Source organism: Pantherophis guttatus, chromosome 6 (assembly GCF_059756535.1).
Source record: "Pantherophis guttatus breed Tessera chromosome 6, ASM5975653v1, whole genome shotgun sequence".
NCBI lineage: Eukaryota > Metazoa > Chordata > Lepidosauria > Squamata > Colubridae > Pantherophis > Pantherophis guttatus.
The window spans coordinates 17,106,116-17,128,590 of record NC_142068.1 but is presented as its reverse complement, the minus strand read 5'-3'; the positions used below and the strand labels follow the sequence as shown (position 1 = coordinate 17,128,590).

The 22,475-nt window shown below is 39.8% G+C and overlaps 1 protein-coding gene across 8 annotated transcripts in view; it reads left to right on the top strand.

The window, feature by feature from the left end:
* Nucleotides 1–22,475, top strand: part of ECT2 (epithelial cell transforming 2) — a 55,841-nt gene that overhangs the window by 5,000 nt on the left and 28,366 nt on the right. For all 8 annotated transcript variants that reach the window (XM_087872511.1, XM_087872514.1, XM_087872512.1 and 5 more), the window contains exons 3-16: nucleotides 1,758–1,837; nucleotides 3,181–3,363; nucleotides 4,784–4,873; nucleotides 6,000–6,107; nucleotides 8,131–8,204; nucleotides 8,346–8,476; nucleotides 9,691–9,806; nucleotides 9,982–10,044; nucleotides 10,890–11,112; nucleotides 12,843–12,979; nucleotides 15,382–15,501; nucleotides 16,173–16,241; nucleotides 17,521–17,631; nucleotides 19,945–20,041. In XM_087872511.1, the coding sequence (XP_087728637.1) occupies nucleotides 1,758–1,837; nucleotides 3,181–3,363; nucleotides 4,784–4,873; nucleotides 6,000–6,107; nucleotides 8,131–8,204; nucleotides 8,346–8,476; nucleotides 9,691–9,806; nucleotides 9,982–10,044; nucleotides 10,890–11,112; nucleotides 12,843–12,979; nucleotides 15,382–15,501; nucleotides 16,173–16,241; nucleotides 17,521–17,631; nucleotides 19,945–20,041 (1,602 nt within the window). The remainder of the gene's footprint in view (nucleotides 1–1,757; nucleotides 1,838–3,180; nucleotides 3,364–4,783; nucleotides 4,874–5,999; nucleotides 6,108–8,130; nucleotides 8,205–8,345; nucleotides 8,477–9,690; nucleotides 9,807–9,981; nucleotides 10,045–10,889; nucleotides 11,113–12,842; nucleotides 12,980–15,381; nucleotides 15,502–16,172; nucleotides 16,242–17,520; nucleotides 17,632–19,944; nucleotides 20,042–22,475) is intronic.

Sequence of the window (22,475 nt, the reverse complement as noted above, 5' to 3'; positions counted from 1 at the left end):
TCTCCCAAGCAGCCTAACAATTCCAGGAACCCCGGCTGGAATGCTTCCTTCAAACTGGCTCATCAGGAGTTTTTTTTTTTCCTGTGGTACTGACAACGATATCCAGCAACAGGGGACAACCACTGCAGAGAGAACTCCAACTTGACCTTCTACAAGGACCTACCTTGGTCCGAGTCTTGTAGACGAATCTGCACCAACTATTGCTGTTGTGAAGAATTTGCTGCTTTTCTGCTTAGCTTGTTCTTTTTCTTTCTTTTCTTTTTGAGGAACTGAGTTTTACATGTAGAATTAAATTGTCTGAAAAATGTCAAGAGAAACCCTAAGTTTTTTCTTGAAGACTTGTGCCAGATGAATTCCCAAATAAGGGAGTTAAGCATAACTCTGCCTTTCTCTTCAGGACCAAATGATGCGATGCATTTAACTGAGTTGATCCTGCTCTGTGGATGAGCAAATAGCTCTTTGCAAAGGTTTCTGCAGCTCACCAGAAATAACAATGCACATTTCTGATACAATGCTACAGGTAGTCTCAATGTACTACCCCAAGTGAGCCCAAAATTTCTGTTGTTAAATGAGACATTTGTTAAGTGAGTTTGCCCCATTTTGCGACCATCCTTGCTAAAGTTGTTAAGTGAATCACTCCAGTTGATAAGTTAGTAACCCGATTGTTAAGTGAATCTGGCTTCCACATTGACTTTGCTTATCAGAAGATCACAGAAGGGGATCACATGATCTTGGGAATGGTCATAAAGATGAACTGGTTGCCAAGCATCCGAATTTTGATCACATAATCATAGGGATGCTGCAAAGGTTGTAACTGGAAATACGGTCATAATTCACGCTTTTCAGTGCCGTTGTAACTTTGAACAGTCACTAAATGAACTGTTGTAAGTCAAGGATTACCTGTAGTTTGTTTGCTCCTCCTGCAAATTATTTGGGTGAGTGTGGGCCAGCTAGGAGAACTCTGGTAATTCCTTTTCATGAACAAAAGATTTAGGATGAAAATCTCTGTACCGTAGGTCATCTCATGGTAGCAAGCTAGTGTGGTTAGGCTTATATCGTGGATTGGTCTTGTGCCCCATTTGCACTTGCCTCTGAATTGGGAGGCTGTCACTAATTCCTTAATCATTTTCCAGCCAGATTATACCATAGTGTGTTCTTCGTGGAATTGCTCAAGGAGCTGAAGAAGCTTCTTGGATGATTTCCAAGAAGAGTTGAAGAGTTTCAAAAAATCCCAAGAAGTTAAAAGAAGAGTTCCAAGAAGTTCAAAGAGCTGAAGAAGTTTCTTGGATGAGAAGTGAAACATTTTCAAGGAAAAACAAAGGAAGTCCAATAGCTTCTCGAAAAAGCACCTTTGATTTCTTCTTGTTTTTCATGGGTAGTTTCCTTAATTCGTTGAAAATGTAAGGCATCCTTGCATTACATAATACTGTTTTGTATGAAAGTGACCAACGGCTCATATAATCTACTGTCTATGTGGAGAAGTAATGGCTCTTCTGATTGCTCACTTTTAACAACTAGACCTATTGCAATCTGTTCCCAATTGGTTAAAACATAGTCTGCAAGAATATCATTTCTGCTCTGGGAACAAATTTGCTTTTCAGGAAACTTTGGATATAGGGATTTTGTTTCTGGGATGTATGTAGTAGACGAATCATCTGTTTTTTCAGTTTCTTCACTTTTCTTTTTGAGAAGGATGATAAATTCCTTTAACCCTTGAAGTTTTCTTTAGGCTGATTATTTCCTTCCTTTCCCAACAGAGGAAATACCCCCGGTTGAAATCAAGGTGGTTTTAGTTCAGGAAGCTGCAAGATGTGAAAAACTCGTAACAGCCTTAGAGGTTTGTGAATTTGTTGATAATAGTAAAATCTCACTGCATCTGGAACTCTGATTTACTGTGTGGTTCTCATACTGAAGTTCTCCTTTCCTACATAGAGCTTTTAAGAGAATGGAAGTTCCATTTATAAAATAATGAAAACTTTCTGGTGAACCAGAAGAAAACTAATAAAAAGTATCATCCATATGGTATTTGGGAAAAAGCGTGTCTCTGTTTGCATGCCGCATGTTGCACTATTTGGGATTGGAGTAGAGAGAGGGAAGCCACTACTATCAAAACTTAGTAGAAGGATAAACGAAGGGGCCTGGTAGAAGTGAATGTGGAAACAGGTGAACAGAAGCACCAATCTGCTTTGAACTTGTTCACACACCTGCTTTGATTTCAGATTTTATGAAATTGATTGTAAAAATTGACAAGTCTTATACTGAGAATAAGACTTTAAATTAGATAGGTCTTGCTTCTATTTGGAAAGAAGAATCAGTCATATGTTTATGTTTGTTCCAGTGTTTAGCACTCAAAAGCCTAGTTCCGTGATGGCGAACCTATGGCACGTGTGCTACAGGTGGCATGCAGAGCCATATCTGTGGGCACGTGACCGTTGCCCTAGCTTAGCTCCAGCGCGCCAGCTGATTTTTGGGCCTTTTGGGCCCACTGGAAGTTGGGAAACGGGCTGTTTCAGACCTCCGGGGGTAGGAGGCCGTTTTTGCCCTCCTCAGGTTCCTAGAAAGCCTCTGGAGCCTGGGGAGGATGAAAAATGGGCCTTCCAGTCCTACCGGGAGTCAGGAAACGGACCGTTTCCGGCCTCCGGAGGCCCTCGGGGGGGGGAGCCTTTTTTGCCCTCCCCAGCTCCAAGGAAGCCTCTGGAGTCAGGGGAGGGCGAAAAACGGGCCTACTGGGCCCACTGGGCCATTGCGTGTCAAAAGCAGGGTCGCACACACTTGTGGGGAGTGGGGCGCATTGAATTATGGGTATGGGCATGCGCAAGCATGACCCCCGCTTTTGGCACACAACGGCAAAAAGGCTAGCCATCACTGGCCTAGTTAGTTCTTTGGGGGAACAACATAGAAAACCTACAGGAGCCGTGGTGGCACAGTGGTTAGAATGCAGTATTCAGGCTAATTCTACATTCTCGCTGTCAGGAGTTCGATCCTGACCAGCTCAAAGTTGACTCAGCCTTCCATCTTTGGTAAAACGAGGATCCAGATTGTTGGGGCCAATATGCTGGCGCTATAAACCACTTAGAGAGGGCTGTAAATCACTATGAAGCCGTATATAACTCTTAAGCGCCATTGGTATTGCTACATATATGTTATTTATAAATATATATCTATCTTGAAACAATGCAGGACATTAAAGTGCCCTACATAAAGATGGAATCTATGAAAACGTGTGATGACTCTGAATCACCGGAGGTTGAGGCTGTCTTTGTAATATCGGACTTCGAAGAACCCATTTTTAGTAACATGAACAAGGCAGACTGCAGGATCCTTGGGCCCCCAGTGGTATTTCAGTGTGCTAAAAAAGGCGAGGTAAGAAAGCAATAAAAGCGACATGGAAAATTGCTGCCTTTTAAAATATATTTGATATATCTGCTGAATGGAGTTGATGGCTTCTCCTGTCATTGAATTAAAAACATTTTACTTTACTTGAATGTGCTGCTATTCTTATCAGAAGCTTATTGAAAGTAATCTTCGCAAAAGCAGGAATAGCAAAACTACGCTAAAACTTCCAGTATGGAAATATAATGAACTCTAAGCAAGTACTTGAATAGGCATCTGTATGGATTTGTTTGAAAATCATTTCTGAAAAATGATAATGTCTCCCAATGTCTAATAACATGAGCGTTTGAGAGATATTTAGTAACTTTGCTGCTGGGGCTGTGTGAATTGAATGTACTTTGCTGCAGTGAAGTCCTTGTTCTGCAGTGTCAGTACGATTCATCTTTTTGGGGTGTGTGAGGAACACATTTCTCTTTGAGATGCTTCATACCATACAAAACACTTCCTCTGCTAGCACTTTCTATAGGCAGCAATGGGCTTCTGAGGACACGCTATTATATTGCATCCCTCGGGGCTTAGTTCTTTCCAGTATTTTGCAGCATTGAAGTGAACCTGCTGGGAGAGATCATTAGGGGTATGGGGTTGGGTGATGACACTCAATGTATTTCTCTGTGAAATCTTCAGATAATGACATGGTACCCCGAATGCTTGGCTAACGTCAGTAATGGGCCGGGTGAGAGATAGTAAAATGAAATTGAATCCAAGCACAATTGTCAGGAGTCACAAGGATAGATTTCCCCTGTTCTGAATAAGGTCCAATTTTATTTTATTATTTTTTTTTTTGTTGTTGCTGTGAAATCTGAAGTCAGGAACAATTTTTGTCGGCTTTGGTTGAAATAGCAACTTTGTCTTTTACTAGAAGAAAAGGACCTTATCATGGTGGGGCGTATGCTGCTAACTTCTCCACTTCATTTTATCAGATGCTTTCCATGGACTGTCCTTGAGTCTAGCCTGGAACTGGCAATTGATGCAAACCGCAATAGCTGGTTTGTCCTCGGGAAAAGCAAAAGGAAGCCACATCAGACATGTGCTAAAAAGTTGGCACTGACTGTTTGTTTCTTTCCTTGTGAAATACAAAGCGCCCATTATCTTTAAAATACTGTGTGGCTTGGATCCAGCCTGTTTGAGAGAAGCCCATGGTCTTGTGACAGCCTAGGCTTAAAACTTCTCAGGGATCTTTGGAATGCATCCAAAGAGCCAAGGGGCATACAAGTCTTGTGGCTGTTATTAGTATTAGTATTATCCCTTCTGAATTCAGAGTCCTGTTTTCTTAAGGCCTTGTAATTGCACTATATTAAAGAGGCTCTTGATTGTGGTTTTTGGTTAAAATAAATTTAACAAACATAAAAACAAAACTTTTGGAAATGGTGTTAATTAGATTTTCTTTCAGCCTCTACCCATCACGTGTCGTCCACTGTACTGCACAAATATGGTGAATCTTGTGTTATGCTTCACAGGATTCAGGAAGAAAGATGAACTGGTAAGAACGATTCCTTTCTGCAAATGTTTATTAATATGGTTGTGGTGAACAATCGCAATATTAGTTAATATTTGGACATCAACGTCAAGCTTGGCCTTATCTGGTAGTAGAGTAGAGCTTCAGAATTTAGATACAGAGAACCTCTGAGTGCTTCATTAGATTGATCTGATCCAACACATTCATTTCAAATGAACAAAAAAGTACTTTGTTGACTATTAATATTATGTTGGACTTACACCATGCAAACATGGGCTTTAAATTCCATTCAATTTTTAAGATTTAATTGGTAATATCCATGAAACAGATTATAGGAGCGTTAACTTTACACATAATGACAAATGATTTGTTTTGAGTTTGGCTTTAATACATTTCGGTATTTGGCAACTGTGGTTTGTAAAGCATTGTTTGTATAAATCAAGCCAATTTATAATTTAGTCAAACTGTTGCTAAAGAAGCCATGGTTTAAAGTGATGTAGGAATTCAAACTGAATTTGTACAGTTGTTGTGAAGCTTAAGTTTACCTAGGTCAGGTGTCAGCAACCTGTGGCTCCGGAGCCACATGCGGCTCTTTGGGCCCTCTGCTGTGGCTCCCTGTCGGGTGATCCCACACCTGGCTGGCCCTGCCCCTCACACTCCCCTCCCAGTCACTACTCGCCTGGCCTGAGAAAGTAAGGGCGGGGGATGGAGGATTGGCCAGGGCAGAGACAGAGAGATACAGAGAGGGGGGAGAGAGAATGACATAGAGAGATACAGAGAGAGGGGGAAAGAAAGATGGAGGTGGGGGGAGGGGGAGAGAGAGAGATGTCAAAAAGATTTTGTGGTTCCTAGTAGTTCTTAAAAACTGGTTCTCTGCCCTAATGACCGGCTGGATAGGCATGGCTAGTGGGTCATGTGACTGGTGGAAGTGAGTGACGTCGAGTTGGTCACGCCCACCCAGGTTTTGTGGCTTCCGGTGTTTTCTGTGGGAGACGGGTCCAAATGGCTCTTTGAGTGTTTAAGGTTGCAGACTCCCGAGTCCTAGGTAAACCAGCAAGAGAAATTACTTTGCGGTGTAAATGACACCCTTGCTTTGTCCAGCAGCAATTTTATTTCAACCTGCTCAACTGTGCTTCAATTTTGCTTTTAGGTTAAACTGGTGACCTTGGTTCATCATATGGGAGGGATTATTCGGCGGGACTTCAGTTCCAAAGTTACACATCTAGTGGCTAACTCTACACAAGGAGACAAATTCAGAGTAAGTGAATTCAAAATTTCCATTAAGGGTTCAAGTGTAGATTTCCTTTTTACAGATATCAGAATATTTGGCTAAGTGCGAATAACAACAAACAAAAGAATTAAAAAAACAAAACATTCAAGGTTTTAAAAGCAGTGAATGGATATTGAGTTCAAGGTCTAATTCTGAAAGCAGCAAGGGGGATACAGAAATAGACTTTTGATCCATGGATGCAATCTTAAAATACTGCAATGACATTTATTGATGAGCCTCATCTGTGAGTACAGCTACAAAACATGTCAAATAATCTATATTTTGACATAGCTTCCTGCTTTCATGAATGAGGGGAACCTTGTTTTAACTTCCTCCCTTGTGATTAATTCTATGATTGTGATGAAGGGAAAAGAATGGTTCTTTTGGAATTCTTCTGATATTGTTTAACAACACATTTTGTGTGGTTAAAAGTGGTCAGAACCATTATGTTGAACACTATAAGAGTCATTTAAAGCTCCTAGTTATATATTTTATTGCTACAAGGCATGCTAATGTTTTGTAGCATGTCTGCAAAATTGAATAGAATGTGTTATGTTATTTGATAATTTGATCACTTGTAATCCATCAAGGGCAACCTCTTGCTGTCCTTCAGAAAAATGCAGCAAATGCCCTAATATAGAAATTATATAGCAAGCCAGTACCTAAGTATTGGTTATAGACAAGGGGTGTCTCATCATCAGGGTATAATACTGTTATTTTTTGCACTTTGTTTTTCAGTAAAATACAGTGTGTTGTTATTTAAATGCCTTTAACGCCAATAAATGCCAATAAATTAAATGCCAATAATTGTTTCCTTTAAAAAACAAGGCGTTGATTTTATCTAAAGCTACATAATAGTAGAAGTAGTGTGATATCCAAATATGAAGGATGGTAGATATGAATGAATGAATGTGTCCTTCTCAAAACTTAAACGAAAATGTTGTAATTGTTCTAACCAATGTTTCTTATGTGGATTAATTGATTGCTTTAACGACTAAAGCATATTGGTTTGCATCTAAATAATGTTCTGACCTAGGCTTTCTTAGAAAATATACAGAACAAACTTAGTCCCGGGAAACCTCTTTAATTCATACGGCTGTGAATTATTGTCATTCCCCGTCGGAAATGCTTCTCAAACAGTCGTGCAGGGGAGTGTTTATAAACACCCACCTTATCTTCCTTGGAATGCTGCCAGAGAACTAATTGCCACATGCAGGGCAAGGCCAAATTTAGCACAGAGTCAAACAGAGCTTTTCCACAGCTTTTACGGACCAGATGAACGAATTGCTTCCTGCAAAAGCTCATGTCCCATTCGCTTTTCTTTTATGTCCTATGGGAGGGGCCAATCATCTCCAAGCCTTACTCCCAAATCGACCCTGTTTTCTTAATTGTTCCTGTCTCCTGGCAGCTCTGCGCATGCGCACACTGGGAACAGGCTCCCACTGTTCTGCCTCGCTGATGTCAGACTCTGGAGACAGCAAAGAACTGCCAGATGGCCTTGGCCCCCTCTCTGCCTCCGAGTCAGAGCCCTCGTCCGAGCTTTCCCCAGACTCCAGGACTGGCCCACGTTCCTCCCCAACCTCACTGTCTGAATCTGCTGCTAGCTCTGCTGGTGGGCCACAACAAATAAAGTCTTTATGCTGTTTAGAAGGATAATTAAAATTTTCTGCTTTATAGTTTATATATGTAGGCTGCAGAGAGAATGCAAAATTTCTGATTGTCATGAAATTACACTAGAATGTGATGTTACTTTTGAATAGCTCAATCAATAGATATGAACACCTGAGTTGCATTTGTAATACTTGTTTGTAAAGTTCAGATATGTTCCCTTGCCCTTTTAATTTTCTATATCTAGAAGACTCATTGAAACCCAGACTCATTTAATCTCCTGCCTCTCTATATTTGTTAAAAACCTTAAAGGCTTTATCAAGGCCAAGAAGGTGAAATAGACATATGGATCTGTTAACAGCACTTTAAAATGAAATGTGTCTTTCCTTGTCTTGGTTTTCAGGTAGCTGTGAGTCTTGGCACTCCAATCATGAAAGCAGAGTGGATTTATAAATCTTGGGAGAGAAGAAATGTCATGTATGTATGATCTTTCCTGGAGAAAGGCCTTGCATAGCATTTTTTTAGCTTGAAAGCAAGTATTTCAGAATAATAGGAAATAAAATTTAATACGGGTTGCCTTAAATTCATTCTTTTCTCTGTGTCCTTTCCCTCTTTTAGTGACTTTTGCGCTGCTGATGAAGAATTTAGAAAAGAATTTAAAGTGCCACCATTTCAGGACTGCATTTTAAGTTTTCTTGGATTCTCTGAGGAAGAGAAAAAGAACATGGAAGAAATGACAGAAATGCAAGGTAAATATGAGAAAGTTATGGCTGGTTTTACAATTCAGTCTAACCCATTCTTACTTTTTAGCCATCCTGTGGTATTAAATCATAACCATGTTCCTTTATATTGTTCTGTTCATTCCCTAGCATGATTTGATTGCTTATTAGTAACCTATGACTATCACTAAGAGTTGTACCTTATGATTCTTTTTTTTTTTTAATTTGATTTATATGCCGCCCTTCTCCGGAGACTCAGGGCGGCTTACAATGCGCTAAGCAATAGCCTTCATTCTTTTGTATATTTATACAAAGTCATCTTATTGCCCCCACAACTGGGTCCTCAATTTACCTACCTTAGAAAGGATGGAAGGCTGAGTCAACCTTGAGCCTGGCGAGATTCGAACCTGCAGTAATTGCAGGCAGCTGGTCTTAATAACAGGGTGCTTTAGACCACCGTACTACCAAGGCTCTTGACGAATGTATCTTGTCTTTTTATGTTCACTGAGAGCAAAGGAACCAAAGACAAATTCCTTGTGTTTCCAATCACACTTGGCCAATAAAGAATTCTATTCTATTCTATTATGACTAAATTTGTGCCATACTACAATATGGATTTCCTAGACAGACGAACTTGCCATTGTAACTGACACCACAATGTAGACATTTTGTGTACTAATCTCAAGAGTGAAGTTTTATTAAATTTTATTTATTCTGAATATTTAGATAGAATAGCAGTTGATTTTGTATAATAAGAAATCTGGTAGTAATATGGATATTCCAGTTCATGTACGTCTTTGGAGTTCTTGATGCTCTCTGAACTTGGTGGTTTGCTTACAGGCATTTCATTACCAGACTAGATAACATCTTCAATGCTAGAAGGGAGCGTGGAGTTTGCTTTCTATTTATATACAGTATCTGTTTTAGACAGCTATTATACTGTTAGGGTTACATTCAACAACTTACATCCAGCTATTGTTTATAAACAGAGAGCAAAACTCACTCCCTTACTGGAAGATGTCAAAAGTCTACCTTTATTTAAACCAATAAGCTTTACATTTCTTTTGTAACTTCCTTTCTAAATAGTTGCGTTGAGCAAACCTTAGCTTTGATGTTTTATTACTACATTGTGATAATTGTCTTTACCATTTATATCTTTTTATTTCCTATTATGCACCGTTCATAACAGCAGAATGCAAAAAAAGTTAGAAAATGACAGGCAATTGATTTCTTTTCATCCACAGGAGGACAGCATTTGCCTGTTGGTGATGAACGTTGTACTCATCTTATAGTTGAAGAAAACACAGTAAAAAATATTCCATTTGAGTCCTCTCCAAGCCTTTTTGTTGTAAAGCAAGAGGTCAGTCTAAAAATAGCTTTCCTGGATTCTTAAAACACATTTTGTTTAATTAACGTTTTCTGGATTTTATAGGTTTTATAATGTAAGCCATGCTCAGTCGCTATTCTTAACCGTGGAATGATAGATAGTTGCACCGGCTTGAATAAATGACAGAAAATACTTTTTCTCCCTCTAGTGGTTCTGGGGAAGCATACAGATGGATGCCAGAGCTGGAGAATCGATGTATTTATTCGAAAAGGTATGCTGCTATGCAAGGAAATGGAGAATTTGGGGAACAATTGGCAAAATCAAGCCGAAATATCTTGCAAATGGTGCCCCCAAAGGTGCTTTTTCAGGAGGCAACTGGACTTTCTTGTTTTTCTTTTGAAGATGTTTCGCTTCTCATCCAAGAAGCTTCTTCAGCTCTGACAGGATCCTATCAGAGCTGAAGAAGCTTCTTGGATGAGAAGCGAAACATCTTCAAAAGAAAAACAAGAAAGTCCAGTTGCCTCCTGAAAAAGCACCTTTGGGACAACCACGACCTGGATGACTGAGAATCTCTACAGAATCTCTCAATGTATTTTCCGGGCTAAACTTGCAAGGAAAAATAATAATAATACAGGTAATCCTCAACTTACAACAGTCCGTTTAGTGATAGTTCAAAGTTACAACGTCACTGAAAAAAGTGACTTTTGACCGTTTTTCACGCTCCATTGCAGCATCCCCATGGTCACCTGAACAAAATGCAGATGCTTAGCAACCGGCTCATCTTTATGACGGTTGCAGTGTCGGGGGGGTGGGGGGCATGTAAATCAATTTTGCGACCTTCTGACCAGCAAATTCAGCGGGGGAGGCCAGATTCACCGAACAACCGTGTTTGTTATTTAACAACTGCCATGATTTGCTTAGCGACTGTGGCGAGAAAGGTCGTAAAATGGCAAAATTCACTTAATGAATGTTTCCACAGAAATTTTGGAATCAGTTGTGGTAAGTCGAAGATTACCTGTAATATAACTTTGAATGGCAAAAATTGGTCATCTGTACAGAACCTGAACTGTAAAAGGAAAACAATTACTAATCTGTATGTCTTGCCTTTCACTATAGGCAGACAGTCCCGAATTGAAGACTTCGACCTCGGTCCTTTCGCTAAATACTCCCAACAGCAACCGGAAGAGACGGCGTTTGAGAGAAACCCTTGCTCAGTTGACCAGAGAAACGGACATGTCTCCCTTCCCACCTCGGAAACGGCCATCGGCCGAGCATTCTCTTTCCATAGGATCTTTACTGGACATTTCTAATACACCGGAGTCGAGCATGGCTAACGGAGGTATAGCCGAACTATCTCTGTATATTTTGATGTTTCTCATGAAAATAAAATACCACTGGGTCGTTCTGCCAGTATGAAGTAACAGGCCTTTTTCCTTCTCAAACTATGCAGGGAAGAGTCTAGAATTGAGCCCGGAGAAAGATAGACAGAAAAGCACCTCTGATGTCCTTAGGCTTAGTCGGATGAGGAAGAGATCCTGCAGAAACACCAGTTGCATTTCTTTGGATAACTTTTCTTGTAGATGTTACATAAACTCATTAGAAAGTCTGCCACAAACAGCCGAGGCAACTAGCAGTAATGTACCTGAAAGCGTAGTTAATGGAACGCCTCAAATGAATTTCCAAAAATATTTTCTTTTGCCAATGGAACATAAAATAAATCATGCCAGGCTTCCTTCTGTCCCGGTTTTGAAAGATGTCTTGTGTCAACAATCGCCAGCTGTAAGCATGCTGAGAACTTCACAAGGTGATGGTGGGTTGACTGACAGTGTTTTTTAGATATAGAAAGGGCTGTTGGCTTAAAATCCAACTCTTCGGTGCAACTCTGGCACCAAAGGGACAATTTCAGAACGAAACGTTGGGTCAATTTGGAGAATCCCCTTGCAAATCAGCTTTCTCCCTGGAGATGTTATATATAAAAATAAGCATTTCCAAGGAGCGCAAGCATTTGATGATAAAGGGGCCTGGAGGCTAAATTTTATGACCAATAGTTGAGGGAACTCAGTATGTCTAGCCTATCGAGGGGAAAGATTAGGGGGGAACATGACAATTGTTTGCCAGTACTTGGTTATTGGGGGGTGGGGGGGCTGTCACAAAGAAGGGGACAGGAGAAAAAGTAATGGGTGGAAACTTATTAAAAAGAAACAAAAAGAAATTTTCTGACAGAACAATTAATGCAATAGCTTGCCTCCTGGGATTGTAAGAGCTCCATCACTGGAGGTTTTCAAAAATAGACTGGACAACCATTTGACCAAGATGGTATAAGGTTGTCTGCTTTGAGCCAGGGGTTGGACTAGAAGACCTCCGAGGTCCTTTCAAGCTCTATGATTCATCTATGAAATGCAGGAAGTGAGAGGAACAACCAGCAAAAAAAGGCTATACATTTTTTTTAAAATGCTGGAACACCTGCTGATGGCAATCATAGTTGGGTAATTGGATCTGACTAATAATCTCAGTCAAATTCAAATGTTAGTTTCAACTACATGTTTGGGTTGCTAGCAGGTTGCTTAGATGCTATTTGGAATTCATATCGTATCTAAAATTCCTAGCAATTAAACTTCTCACAGCAAATTGTACAAGTTCAGAGTAATCTAGTTCAGGGGTCTCCAACCTTGGCAACTTTAAGCCTGGCGGACTTCAACTGGTGGAATTCCCCAGCAAGCTGGCTGGGGAATTCTGGGAGTTGAAGTCCGCCAGGCTTAAAGTTGCCAAGGTTGGAGACCCCTGCTCTAGTTGTTTCCCTGATGGCGTTGATATGATAGTCAGCCGTTATTTTCACGGAGAGAAAGTAGTGGACATAACTACAGAATCACCTGATGATATTGAAGATGACGTCTGCAGTTACTTTTGCTGCTTTGTTTTGGGCAGTCATTGAAACTCAGAATTTTACTCAGTCCCAGTTCTTAAATTGGCCTTTCCATTTTAAGAGCGTTTCTTAGCTTCCGTAGTAAATTTCCTGCCATTTTTTTTTAAAAAAAACAAGTGTCATAATTATTTCTCCGTCCTTCGCAGAAACTCCCAAATCCTGCGCAAAGCCATCCAAAAACACATCTCCCTTTCCTATAAAGCAATCCGCCAGATGGCAGGTTGCAAAGGAGCTCTATCAGACAGAAAGCAACTATGTAGATATCCTGACAACTGTAATCCAGGTAAGTTGCTTCATTTACTGCATTGTTTCTTAAATTGATGCTTTAAGTGACTTGTGTTAAGACTGATACTGCAGCAACCAGTTAGGGATGATTCAATCCAAAAGATTCCAAAAGTATCTTAAAAGCTTAAATCCTGGCAACTGGACCACAGTTTATTAAAAATTTTATTTCATTTTGGGGATGAAACCCCTTGCAGTCTGTATGGCAAGAGCTGGTTCTTTCTAACAATTGTCTGCCTACCAAAATTCTCATTTTGACTGAAGAAGTTACTAGGATGAGTATCAAAACATCTCAGTTTTAATAAACTTTGGTCCAGTTGCCATGATTTAACTTTTTAAGATATCTTAAATATTGCATTCATGCAATATTGGAATATTGCATTCAGTTTTGGTCGCCACGATATAAAAAAGATGTTGAGACTCTAGAAAGAGTGCAGAGAAGAGCAACAAAGTTGACTAGGGGACTGGAGGCTAAAACAGATGAAGAATGGTTGCAGGAACTGGGTATGTCTAGATTAATGAAAAGAAGGACTAGGGGGGACATGAGAGCAGTGTTCCAATATCTCAGGGGCTGCCACAAAGAAGAGGGTGTTAAGCTATTCTCCAAAGCACCTGAAGGCAGGACAAGAAGCAATGGGTGGAAACTAATCAAGGAGAGAAGCAACCTAGAACTAAGGAGAAATTTCCTGACAGAACAATTAATCAGTGGGACAATTTGCCTCCAGAAGTTGTAAATGCTCTAGCACTGGAAGATTTTAAGAAGAGATTAGATAACCATTTGTCTGAAGTGGTGTAGGGTTTCCTGCCTGGGCAGGGGGTTGGACTAGAAGACCTCCAAGATCCCTTCCAACTCTGTTATTCTATTCTATTCTATTCTATTCCTATTCCTATTCCTATTCCTATTCCTATTCCTATTCCTATTCCTATTCCTATTCCTATTCCTATTCTATTCTATTCTATTCTATTCTATTCTATTCTATTCTATTCTATTCTATTCTATTCTATTCTATTCTATTCTATTCCATTCCATTCCATTCCATTCCATTCCATTCCATTCCATTCTATTCTATTCTCCTGTTAGGTATTATAGAAGAAAGGAAAGATAATTTCCTTATTTCCCTCTCTGACTCCAGGTCCATCACCTGTGCTGTTCTGGAATGAATGGGGGTGTGGGGGTGAGCATGACGGCTTTGGAAGAAGAAGGGAGAAGCCTCTTATTCTTCCATACATGGTAATTGAGGCAGCTGCTAAAGTAGAGCTGCTTCACTTATCAAAATAGTACCTTTGGCTTCTGTCATTTATTCATTTATATTTTTAATTTGGTAATGATTTCTGAGTATCTTGCTTATCTTAGCAGTCTTTAGCACCCATCTCTCTCCCCCCCTGCCCCCAATGTAGCATGTTTGAATTGAAGCTGATGTGTGGGGTCTGTCTGGCAAGAGTGTTTCTCAACCTCAGCAACTTTGAGATGGGTGGGCTTCAAAGCAAAGCTGGCTGGGGAATTCTGGGAGTTGAAGTCGACCTTTCTTAGAGATGCTGAGGTTGAGAAACATTGGTCCATCATGCGTGAATGTTTTAACCTGAGGTGCCCCTATGTTGGGTTTGTCTGTCTTGTACAAAAATCTTAAATCCCATGTTGGGGATTTGAATCTCTCAGCTTTTTCTGGAGGTTTATTTTTAATACGGCATGAAATGACACCTGTGGTTTAAAGGACAAGCCCTGAAACCATTTTGGAAATCTTCAGGGCTGCCACAGCAAGGCTGGTTGCAGCTGTGGGAACGTGAGAGGGGAGATGAGATAGTATGGGGGAAACTAGCCAAAACAACATTCTTTCTCGTGGGAGCCAAGGACATCCCCACCAGGTGGATGGAAGACGTGGACCAAAGGCAGCCAAAGGAGGACTGTGACCTGATTGGGCCATGTGATGGATGTGTGAAGAACTTTGGGTTTTGATTTGGGTGGAGAAAACCTCGGATCCTAGAGAGTCTGTGCCAATATGGCATTCCTAATAAATTCTTACATTGAGGAAACTCCAGGCCTCACAGTTTTGATTTCATTGGGTCTGTTACTTGGAACCCTGACACATATGACTTAGAGGACAGTATCTTCTGAGAGAGAAAGAGACAGACAGAGAGATTCACAGGAACAAAAAGCATGGGAGAAATAATTTATCAAGTTTTGTCTGACCTACCAGCCTACACAAAACATCAGTGCGTGCATGTATGTAAATACAGTCGTTCTACCATAGTCCACGTATAATTTGATAATACTACCGTAATTCCCTTTTTAACGACCCTGTAATCTTTGGCTAGAGTCCAAGCTATTGGCTCCATCCAGAGCTGAACGTTTATTGGCCAAATAGTTTTCATAAAATTGCTGACCTACTTTTTTCTCCCCTTCAGGTCTTTCAAGTCCCTTTGGAAAAGGAAGGACAGCTTGGAGGCCCTATTCTTGCACCAGAAGAAATCAAAACAATCTTCGGCAGTATTCCAGATATCCTTGATGTACATATTAAGATAAAGGTGGTACCATTTTCTATATTGTGAATATTATTTTGCTCATTTTAAAACAGTCTATATTGTGAATATTATTTTGCTCAGAACACCGTGTTTGTGCTGCGCTGGAAAAACCTTAATATTCCTCATTAGTAAATAAGAAAGGGGCAGAATTGGAAATGGGCCTGGTGCCATCATACTTTGTTAAATTTATCTCCTGCCTTTCTCCCTGCGCCAGCAGTTCTATAAAGTGGATTAGGTTGAAAGGTTTTGACTGGCCCAAGATCACCCATGGCTTCTATTGCCTATTTGTACCTGAGATTCTCCAGCCCCACCCCTACACCTGAAACACTCCAGCATACAACCCCAAAGTCTTGTATAAATAAACTTTCTAATATTTTGACAATTTGCTTGAGCACCAATAGCCGATGATCCTAAATCTTAAATTTTGTTTTGGAGCATTATGCAGTATTGGTAACACTGTTATTTTGTGGCACCCTTACTGATGGAGCTCCTTGATGTTCACTTGATTAAATATTAAAAATAAAGTTTTTCTTACTCTCCCCTTCCCCTCCTCTCCTGCTTCCGAGCATCACATCAAACGAAACTTCATTAAGAAGTTCAAACAATAATGCAGCTTGCTTTTTTAGACCTGTGAATAATTGCAAATGAATGGCATGCCATCTTTGTTATTTTAGGAAGACCTTGAAGACCTTATGATAAACTGGACTGAAAATCAAAGCATTGGGGATGTTATACTCAAATATGTAAGTTTTGGTTTTTGCGCTAGCTATAAATGAATGCTGTTATTTTATATCTAAAGTGGACCCTTCATTTCTACCCTTGGTCATGTGAAGGAGCCTTATGTCTTGAATTGGGAGAATGCAGTGTAGCTCTGCTCTTTGTATTAGTATTATTAGGCAGCGTTTGAACAGGGGACAGTCCTATAAGGGAATAGGACAACTTGCTGCGGCCAACTCATCATGGCCAACTCGCTGCGGGACAACTCGCCATGGGACAACTCACTGCAGGATGATATAACAATTTCATTTATTTAAAATAAATAAAAATTATTTTAATTTTTGCCATTCATATTTCATTCTGTTCCCCCTTTGGCATCCTTTCTTTAATGATTCTATTCCACCATTTCTTTGATATTAATGTAACTCTTGTCCCAGAGCGAGTTGTCCTGCGGCGAGATGGCCGTGGCAAATTGTTGTAGACCCATCCTATTTATCTTTCTAAGTTTACTGAATCATGAACTTGTGTTCAGTAGAGTTAAACCATTCCCCACAGAAGCACGATTGCAACTGTTTGCTAATGATTCTTAGGCAAGGTCTTGATTGTAAGCGTGAAATAATAATTCGGCAGTTGCTGATATTTCTTTTGAGATAAAAGTTTTAAATAAAAGAGAATGAAAGTTTAGTGACCTGCAAGGATCTGGGATGTTACATACTGTAAGGTTAGGCTACAGAATAGTTTAGAGCAGAGGTGGGTTTCAGCAGGTTCTGACCAGTTCTGGAGAACCAGTAGTGGAAATTTTGAGTAGTTTGGAGAACCGGTAGTAAAAATCCTGACTGGCCCCGCCCCCATCTATTCTCTACCTCCTGAGTCCCAGCTGATCAGGAAGAAATGGGGATTTTGCAGTAACCTTCCCCTGGAGTGGGGTGGGAATGGAGATTTTACAGTATCCTTCCCCTGCCACACCCACCAAGCCACGTCCACAGAACCGGTAGTAAAAAAAATTTGAAGCCACTGGTTTAGAGGTATTATTGGCAGAGGCCATGTGCAAATATGGCCCTGTGCTTTTATTAGAATTTGGGCAAGTATAAGCATGTATGCATTTTCTTTGCAAATACACTGTCTGTGTAGGTATTTGTTACAGTAGCAGGTTTAACTAACTAACACCAGCAGAGGTCAGCTTCACCAACAGCATAGAGCTCCTTCAGCAAACAGTAACTTCTAACTGCTTGCTACGAAGCACTGATGTTATTTTAATTTTTCAACCACATGCATGTTGTAAATAAAAATTTGGGATTCTTTCAGTCTAAAGACTTGGTGAAAACATATCCTCCTTTTGTGAACTTCTTTGAAATGAGCAAGGAAACCATTACCAAGTGTGAAAAGCAGAAGCCCAGGTTTCATGCTTTCTTAAAGGCAAGTATTCATCTGCTGGTTCTAATGGAGTGATCCGTCTCCCGAAAGGTGCAATTTTGAAACTGAAATAAGCAATTAAGGCTTGAGCACCGTGGAAGCACAAATATGCTAGAATAATGTCTTGGTGGCTGTAATAGGGGGGGAAACGGTGCAGCTTTGAAATCCAGAATAGGTTGACGGCATAGTACTATATACTTTACTTTTGGGTAAAAAATATAAATAGCACTTGATCCTAATGTGTTTTAAAGGGATGTAAGCTAGACTGTTACGTATAAGCTGGGTTAACAAAATCACAAATGAGGAGGTGATAAGCCGCCTGGGAAAGCAAAGGGAAATAATCAAAGCTATTAAAAAGTGAAAGTTAGATTATTTTGGACATGTGATGCGACACCCAGAAAAATACGGCGTCTTTCACTTAATCCTCCAAGGAAAGATTGAAGGCAAACGAGGTCCAGGCAGAAGAAGAACATCATGGCTTCAAAACCTTAGGGACTGGTTTGGACAAAACTCAGCAACACTTTTTCATACGGCTGTTGACAAAAATAGGATTGCGAACATGATCGCCAGTGTCCGATGACGGATATGGCAGAAGAAGAAGGAGAAGGAGGAGGAGGAGGAGGAAGCGGAAGAAGAAGAAGAAGAAGAAGAAGAAGAAGAAGAAGAAGAAGAAGAAGAAGAAGAAAGAAGAAGAAGAAGAAGAAGAAGAAGAAGAAGAAGAAGAAGAAGAAGAAGAAGAAGAAGAAGAAGAAGAAGAAGAAGAAGAAGAAGAAGAAGAAGAAGAAGAAGAAGAAGAAGAAAAAACTAGACTGGCAAATGTTTCTTGTTTGCACTTAAAGAAAGACCAAGGAGAACAATATTTTTTTCCTTTGTCAGGAGTTTACAGTTTCATTGGTATTGATGTAATTGCTACTTGTAAACACAAGTTATCATCAGGCGATCTTGGTCATCAATATCCACTAAGTCCGAGTCTTACTTTTACTTTTTACTTTTACTTTTTCCTGTAATTTTCACATGTCTCAACTTAATAGGCCCAGAAGAATAAGTCCCGCAAAGCAAATCTTTTCCTAAGTGTACATTAGAAACCAGTGCAGGGTGGTGGTGGTAAAAACATGAACTCTGAGGTTATTAAGCTGGAAAGAAAGCTCAATTTCTCAACCTTTTATATCCAGAACAATTATGTCATACAGTAATAGTTGGATCCATGCTACATTATAACCACTATTTTGCCCATCTTGTTTTCATGCAACTGGTGTAGACTCAAAATGGTCTCTTAACTGTTCTGACTTAGGCTTCCTTAGAAAGTAAATAGCACAAACTTAGTCATGGCAAACCTCTTTTATTCATACGGCTGTGAATTATTGTCATTCCCAGTCCGAAAGGCTTCTCAACAGCCTTATTTACAAACACCCACCTTATCTCCCTGTGAATGCTGCCAGAGAACTAATTGCCACACGCAGGGCAAGGCCAAACTTAGCACAGAGTCAAACAGAGCTTTTCCACAGCTTTTACCAACCAGATGAACGAATTGCTTCCTGCAAAAGCTCATGTCCCATTCACTTTTCTTTTATGTCTTATGGGAGGGGCCAATCATCTCCAAGCCTTACTCCCAAGTTGACCCTGTTTTCTTAATTGTTCCTGTCTCCTGGCAGCTCTGCGCATGCGCACACTCGGAACAGGCTCACACTGTTCTGCCTCGCTGATGTCAGATTCCGGAGGTAGCACATAACTACCAGATGGCCTTGGCCCCCTCTCTGCCTCCGACTCAGAGCCCTCATCCGGGCCTTCCCCAGACTCCAGAATTGGCCCACGTTCCTCCCCAACCTCCTCACTGTCCGAATCTGCTGCTAGCTCTGTTGGCCGCTGGTGGCCCACAACACTTACTATTGGTCTGGACCTCTGGCTCAGTTTTTTTTTAAAAAAAGTTTTCTGCTTGCTTTATTTGTTCTTGCCAACATCAGAGAGATGAGATCTATTTAGGCACTCTGTTTTTCTCTTATGAATACAGTGTAATAAAAGAGAGAGCCCCTACTACTCAAATAATTAATGGGGAATGAGAAAATTAGCAGTGAAGAAAGACGTGGCTTTCAAACGACCCATTTAATCATTTTTACATAATAATTTAGTAAATACCTTCCAGCAAGGTTCCCAGATAAGCAATTAACAACCTATGTAATATGTCAAACATACATTTTTCAAAAACTCAGTGGCATATAAGCGTGGGAACCACCAACATTGCAGAGTTTTGTTTTGTTTTTTTAAAAAATAAAAATTGGTTACTTTCTAGAAATAATGCTATAACTTCTCTTGCAATAGATAAATCAAGCTAAACCAGAATGTGGTCGCCAGAGTTTGGCAGAACTCCTTATCCGGCCAGTACAGAGACTGCCCAGTGTTGCCCTTCTTCTAAATGGTATGTTCAGAAGCTGGTTTGTCTAGGGGTTGAAGTAATTAGTTAGCATTTGTAGAATCAAATCAAATCTGGTTATCTGAAGGACCGTCGCTTCCCGGTTACATCCACCCAACCCACTAGAGTGGGAAGGCAGGGAATGTTGTGAGTCCCGTCTCCTAAGAAGGTACATCTGGCAGGACCCAGAAGAAGGGCCTTCTCCGTGGTGGCTCGTTCCCTTAAGAACATCATCCCCGCATTTTGCAAGGCCCTGAAGACCTGGTTTTGCCAACCTGCCTGAGGAACCCAAAGTGGTATAGAGCCCATCAAGTGACTTGTCCTTTGATATTGGGTTTTTTATTGGTTGTAAGCCACCCAGAGTCATTGAGGTGGGCGGCCATATAAATCGAATGAATGCATGCGTGTGTGCGTGCATGCATGCATGCTTGGGGTGTAATTTTCGCTAGGTAAGTCCAATCGGGTCTGTGAACGCCCTTAAGAAATGAATTAGAAAATATCTTTTATAGATGCCAGGCATATGACGTTTATTGCGTTTGTAAATAATTTGTTTTAATCAATGTTTATTTTCAGTATTAATTTAATTGTAAGGTCTATGAACCATAATTAAGATAGATAGCAGCACGTAACTTAACAGCTACTTGAGATGCCCTTTTAGTATGCAGGCTCTGAAGTTTTTTGTCATCAAGAAAGACATATTTCAACAGCAAGGAAGATAAAGCACTGATGGTTAAATAGATTCTTCTATTCAAAGAGGGGAATATATATTTATGTTTTTTATTTGGATATCACTTCTGGATTTTGTGCTTGTGGTGAAAAAAAAATGAAACATTGCCTTTATCGATTAGATAGATTGATTGTTATAGAAATGGCTAGTTATATATTAATGTGTAAAAGTGAAAAGTTGAAGTTGTAATGTTGTTAGCTTGTACTGCGCTATAAAGAGTTGGAAGTCAATACCTTTTTCTTTCTTCCCTTGTACCTCTTGTTTTCTTTCCCCCTCTCTTTTTCTTTCTCTTAATTTCTTGCTTTTATTTTTCTTTATATTTTATACGTTGATAAAACATTAAAAGTTATATAAAGAGAAAGAAACCCAGAAGCCACTTCAATCCATTACTATCTTAAATCAGGTATAATCATTTAGGCCTAACTTGCATCAGATTATATATTTTAAAGTAATACAGTCTGGCTTAGTTATAAAAAAAATGTGCTTAATGTGAACACCCATAATTGCTCATTAAAACTGACGTTAAAAACACATGGGAGAATATTTAACTGCAAGAGAGAAATGATGGTAAAAATCAGTTTGTTTAAACTTTCGGAAGTACATCTAAAAAACAGGATTTTTTTTATTCTAGAAAGTGCAGGCCTACAGTAGTGGCCAAAATTATGGAAACCTTTTGGGAAAAGTGTATTTTTGAGGTTTGATGGCTAATAACACCACTTTTTGGGGGGAATTTCAAGATAATCATATTCCACTGCTGGAATGGCCTGGGAATAGCCAAGACTAACCCAATTGAAAATCTATGGAGCCGACTAAAGAAACTTGTTAGTCAGAAGTGACCCAGCAATAAAACCCAGTTAATAGAAGCAATCATTCAATCTTGGTTTCACATTATAACAGCTGCAGAACTAAAAGACTTGGTTCACTCCATGGGAAGACGTTGTAATTCATGCTAAAGGTTACCCAATTAAGTATTAACTGACATGGTGATAATTTTTGTATATCTCATTTTTTCTATGTGTTTTACTTTTCTTCTTCATACTGTAACTGCTATTCTAATAACAAATCCTTCTAAAAGTTATTGCATTACATTCTTGATTAAATTATCTTTCCATTGATATATAATTTTATGGTACTACTCCCCAAAAAAGTGGTGTTATTAGCTTGTTTTAGAAAATACACTTTTCCCAAAAGGTTTCCACAATTTTGGCCACTACTGTATTGCTCAATGAAACATCATGCTGTGAATGTCCTGCTTTGTCTTTTAACCCCGCAATTGTACACTCATCCTCAGTGTTGTATTGTGTTGTGGTCTTCCTTCTATTTCTTTACATATTCCATGTGACTGATAACTCCCCAATTCCTATTTTTTCTTAAAATAATCCTAGGCAATAGATTAGAGGGAACACCTTACTAAAGTTCACTTCACGAGTTTTGAGGTAAAAGTAGAAGGTTCGATATAGTTTTTGCTGTAGTCCCATGCTCAAGGTGTCGTCCCCCACCGCCCCGGGAGTGAGATCAAATTGCATTTGGTAAATATTTCAATTTTCTTCCACTTAGGAAAATAATAAAAATAAGTGTGTGCCTTCAAAGTCAATAGCAGAACAGCTACGGTTGTAAGATTTCTGCCTCATCAGCAAGCTAATTTCAATTGCTAAACTCTTGAATTCAAGTACAGAGATTTCTGTAGCGACAGACTCTCAGAAATGTCGACTT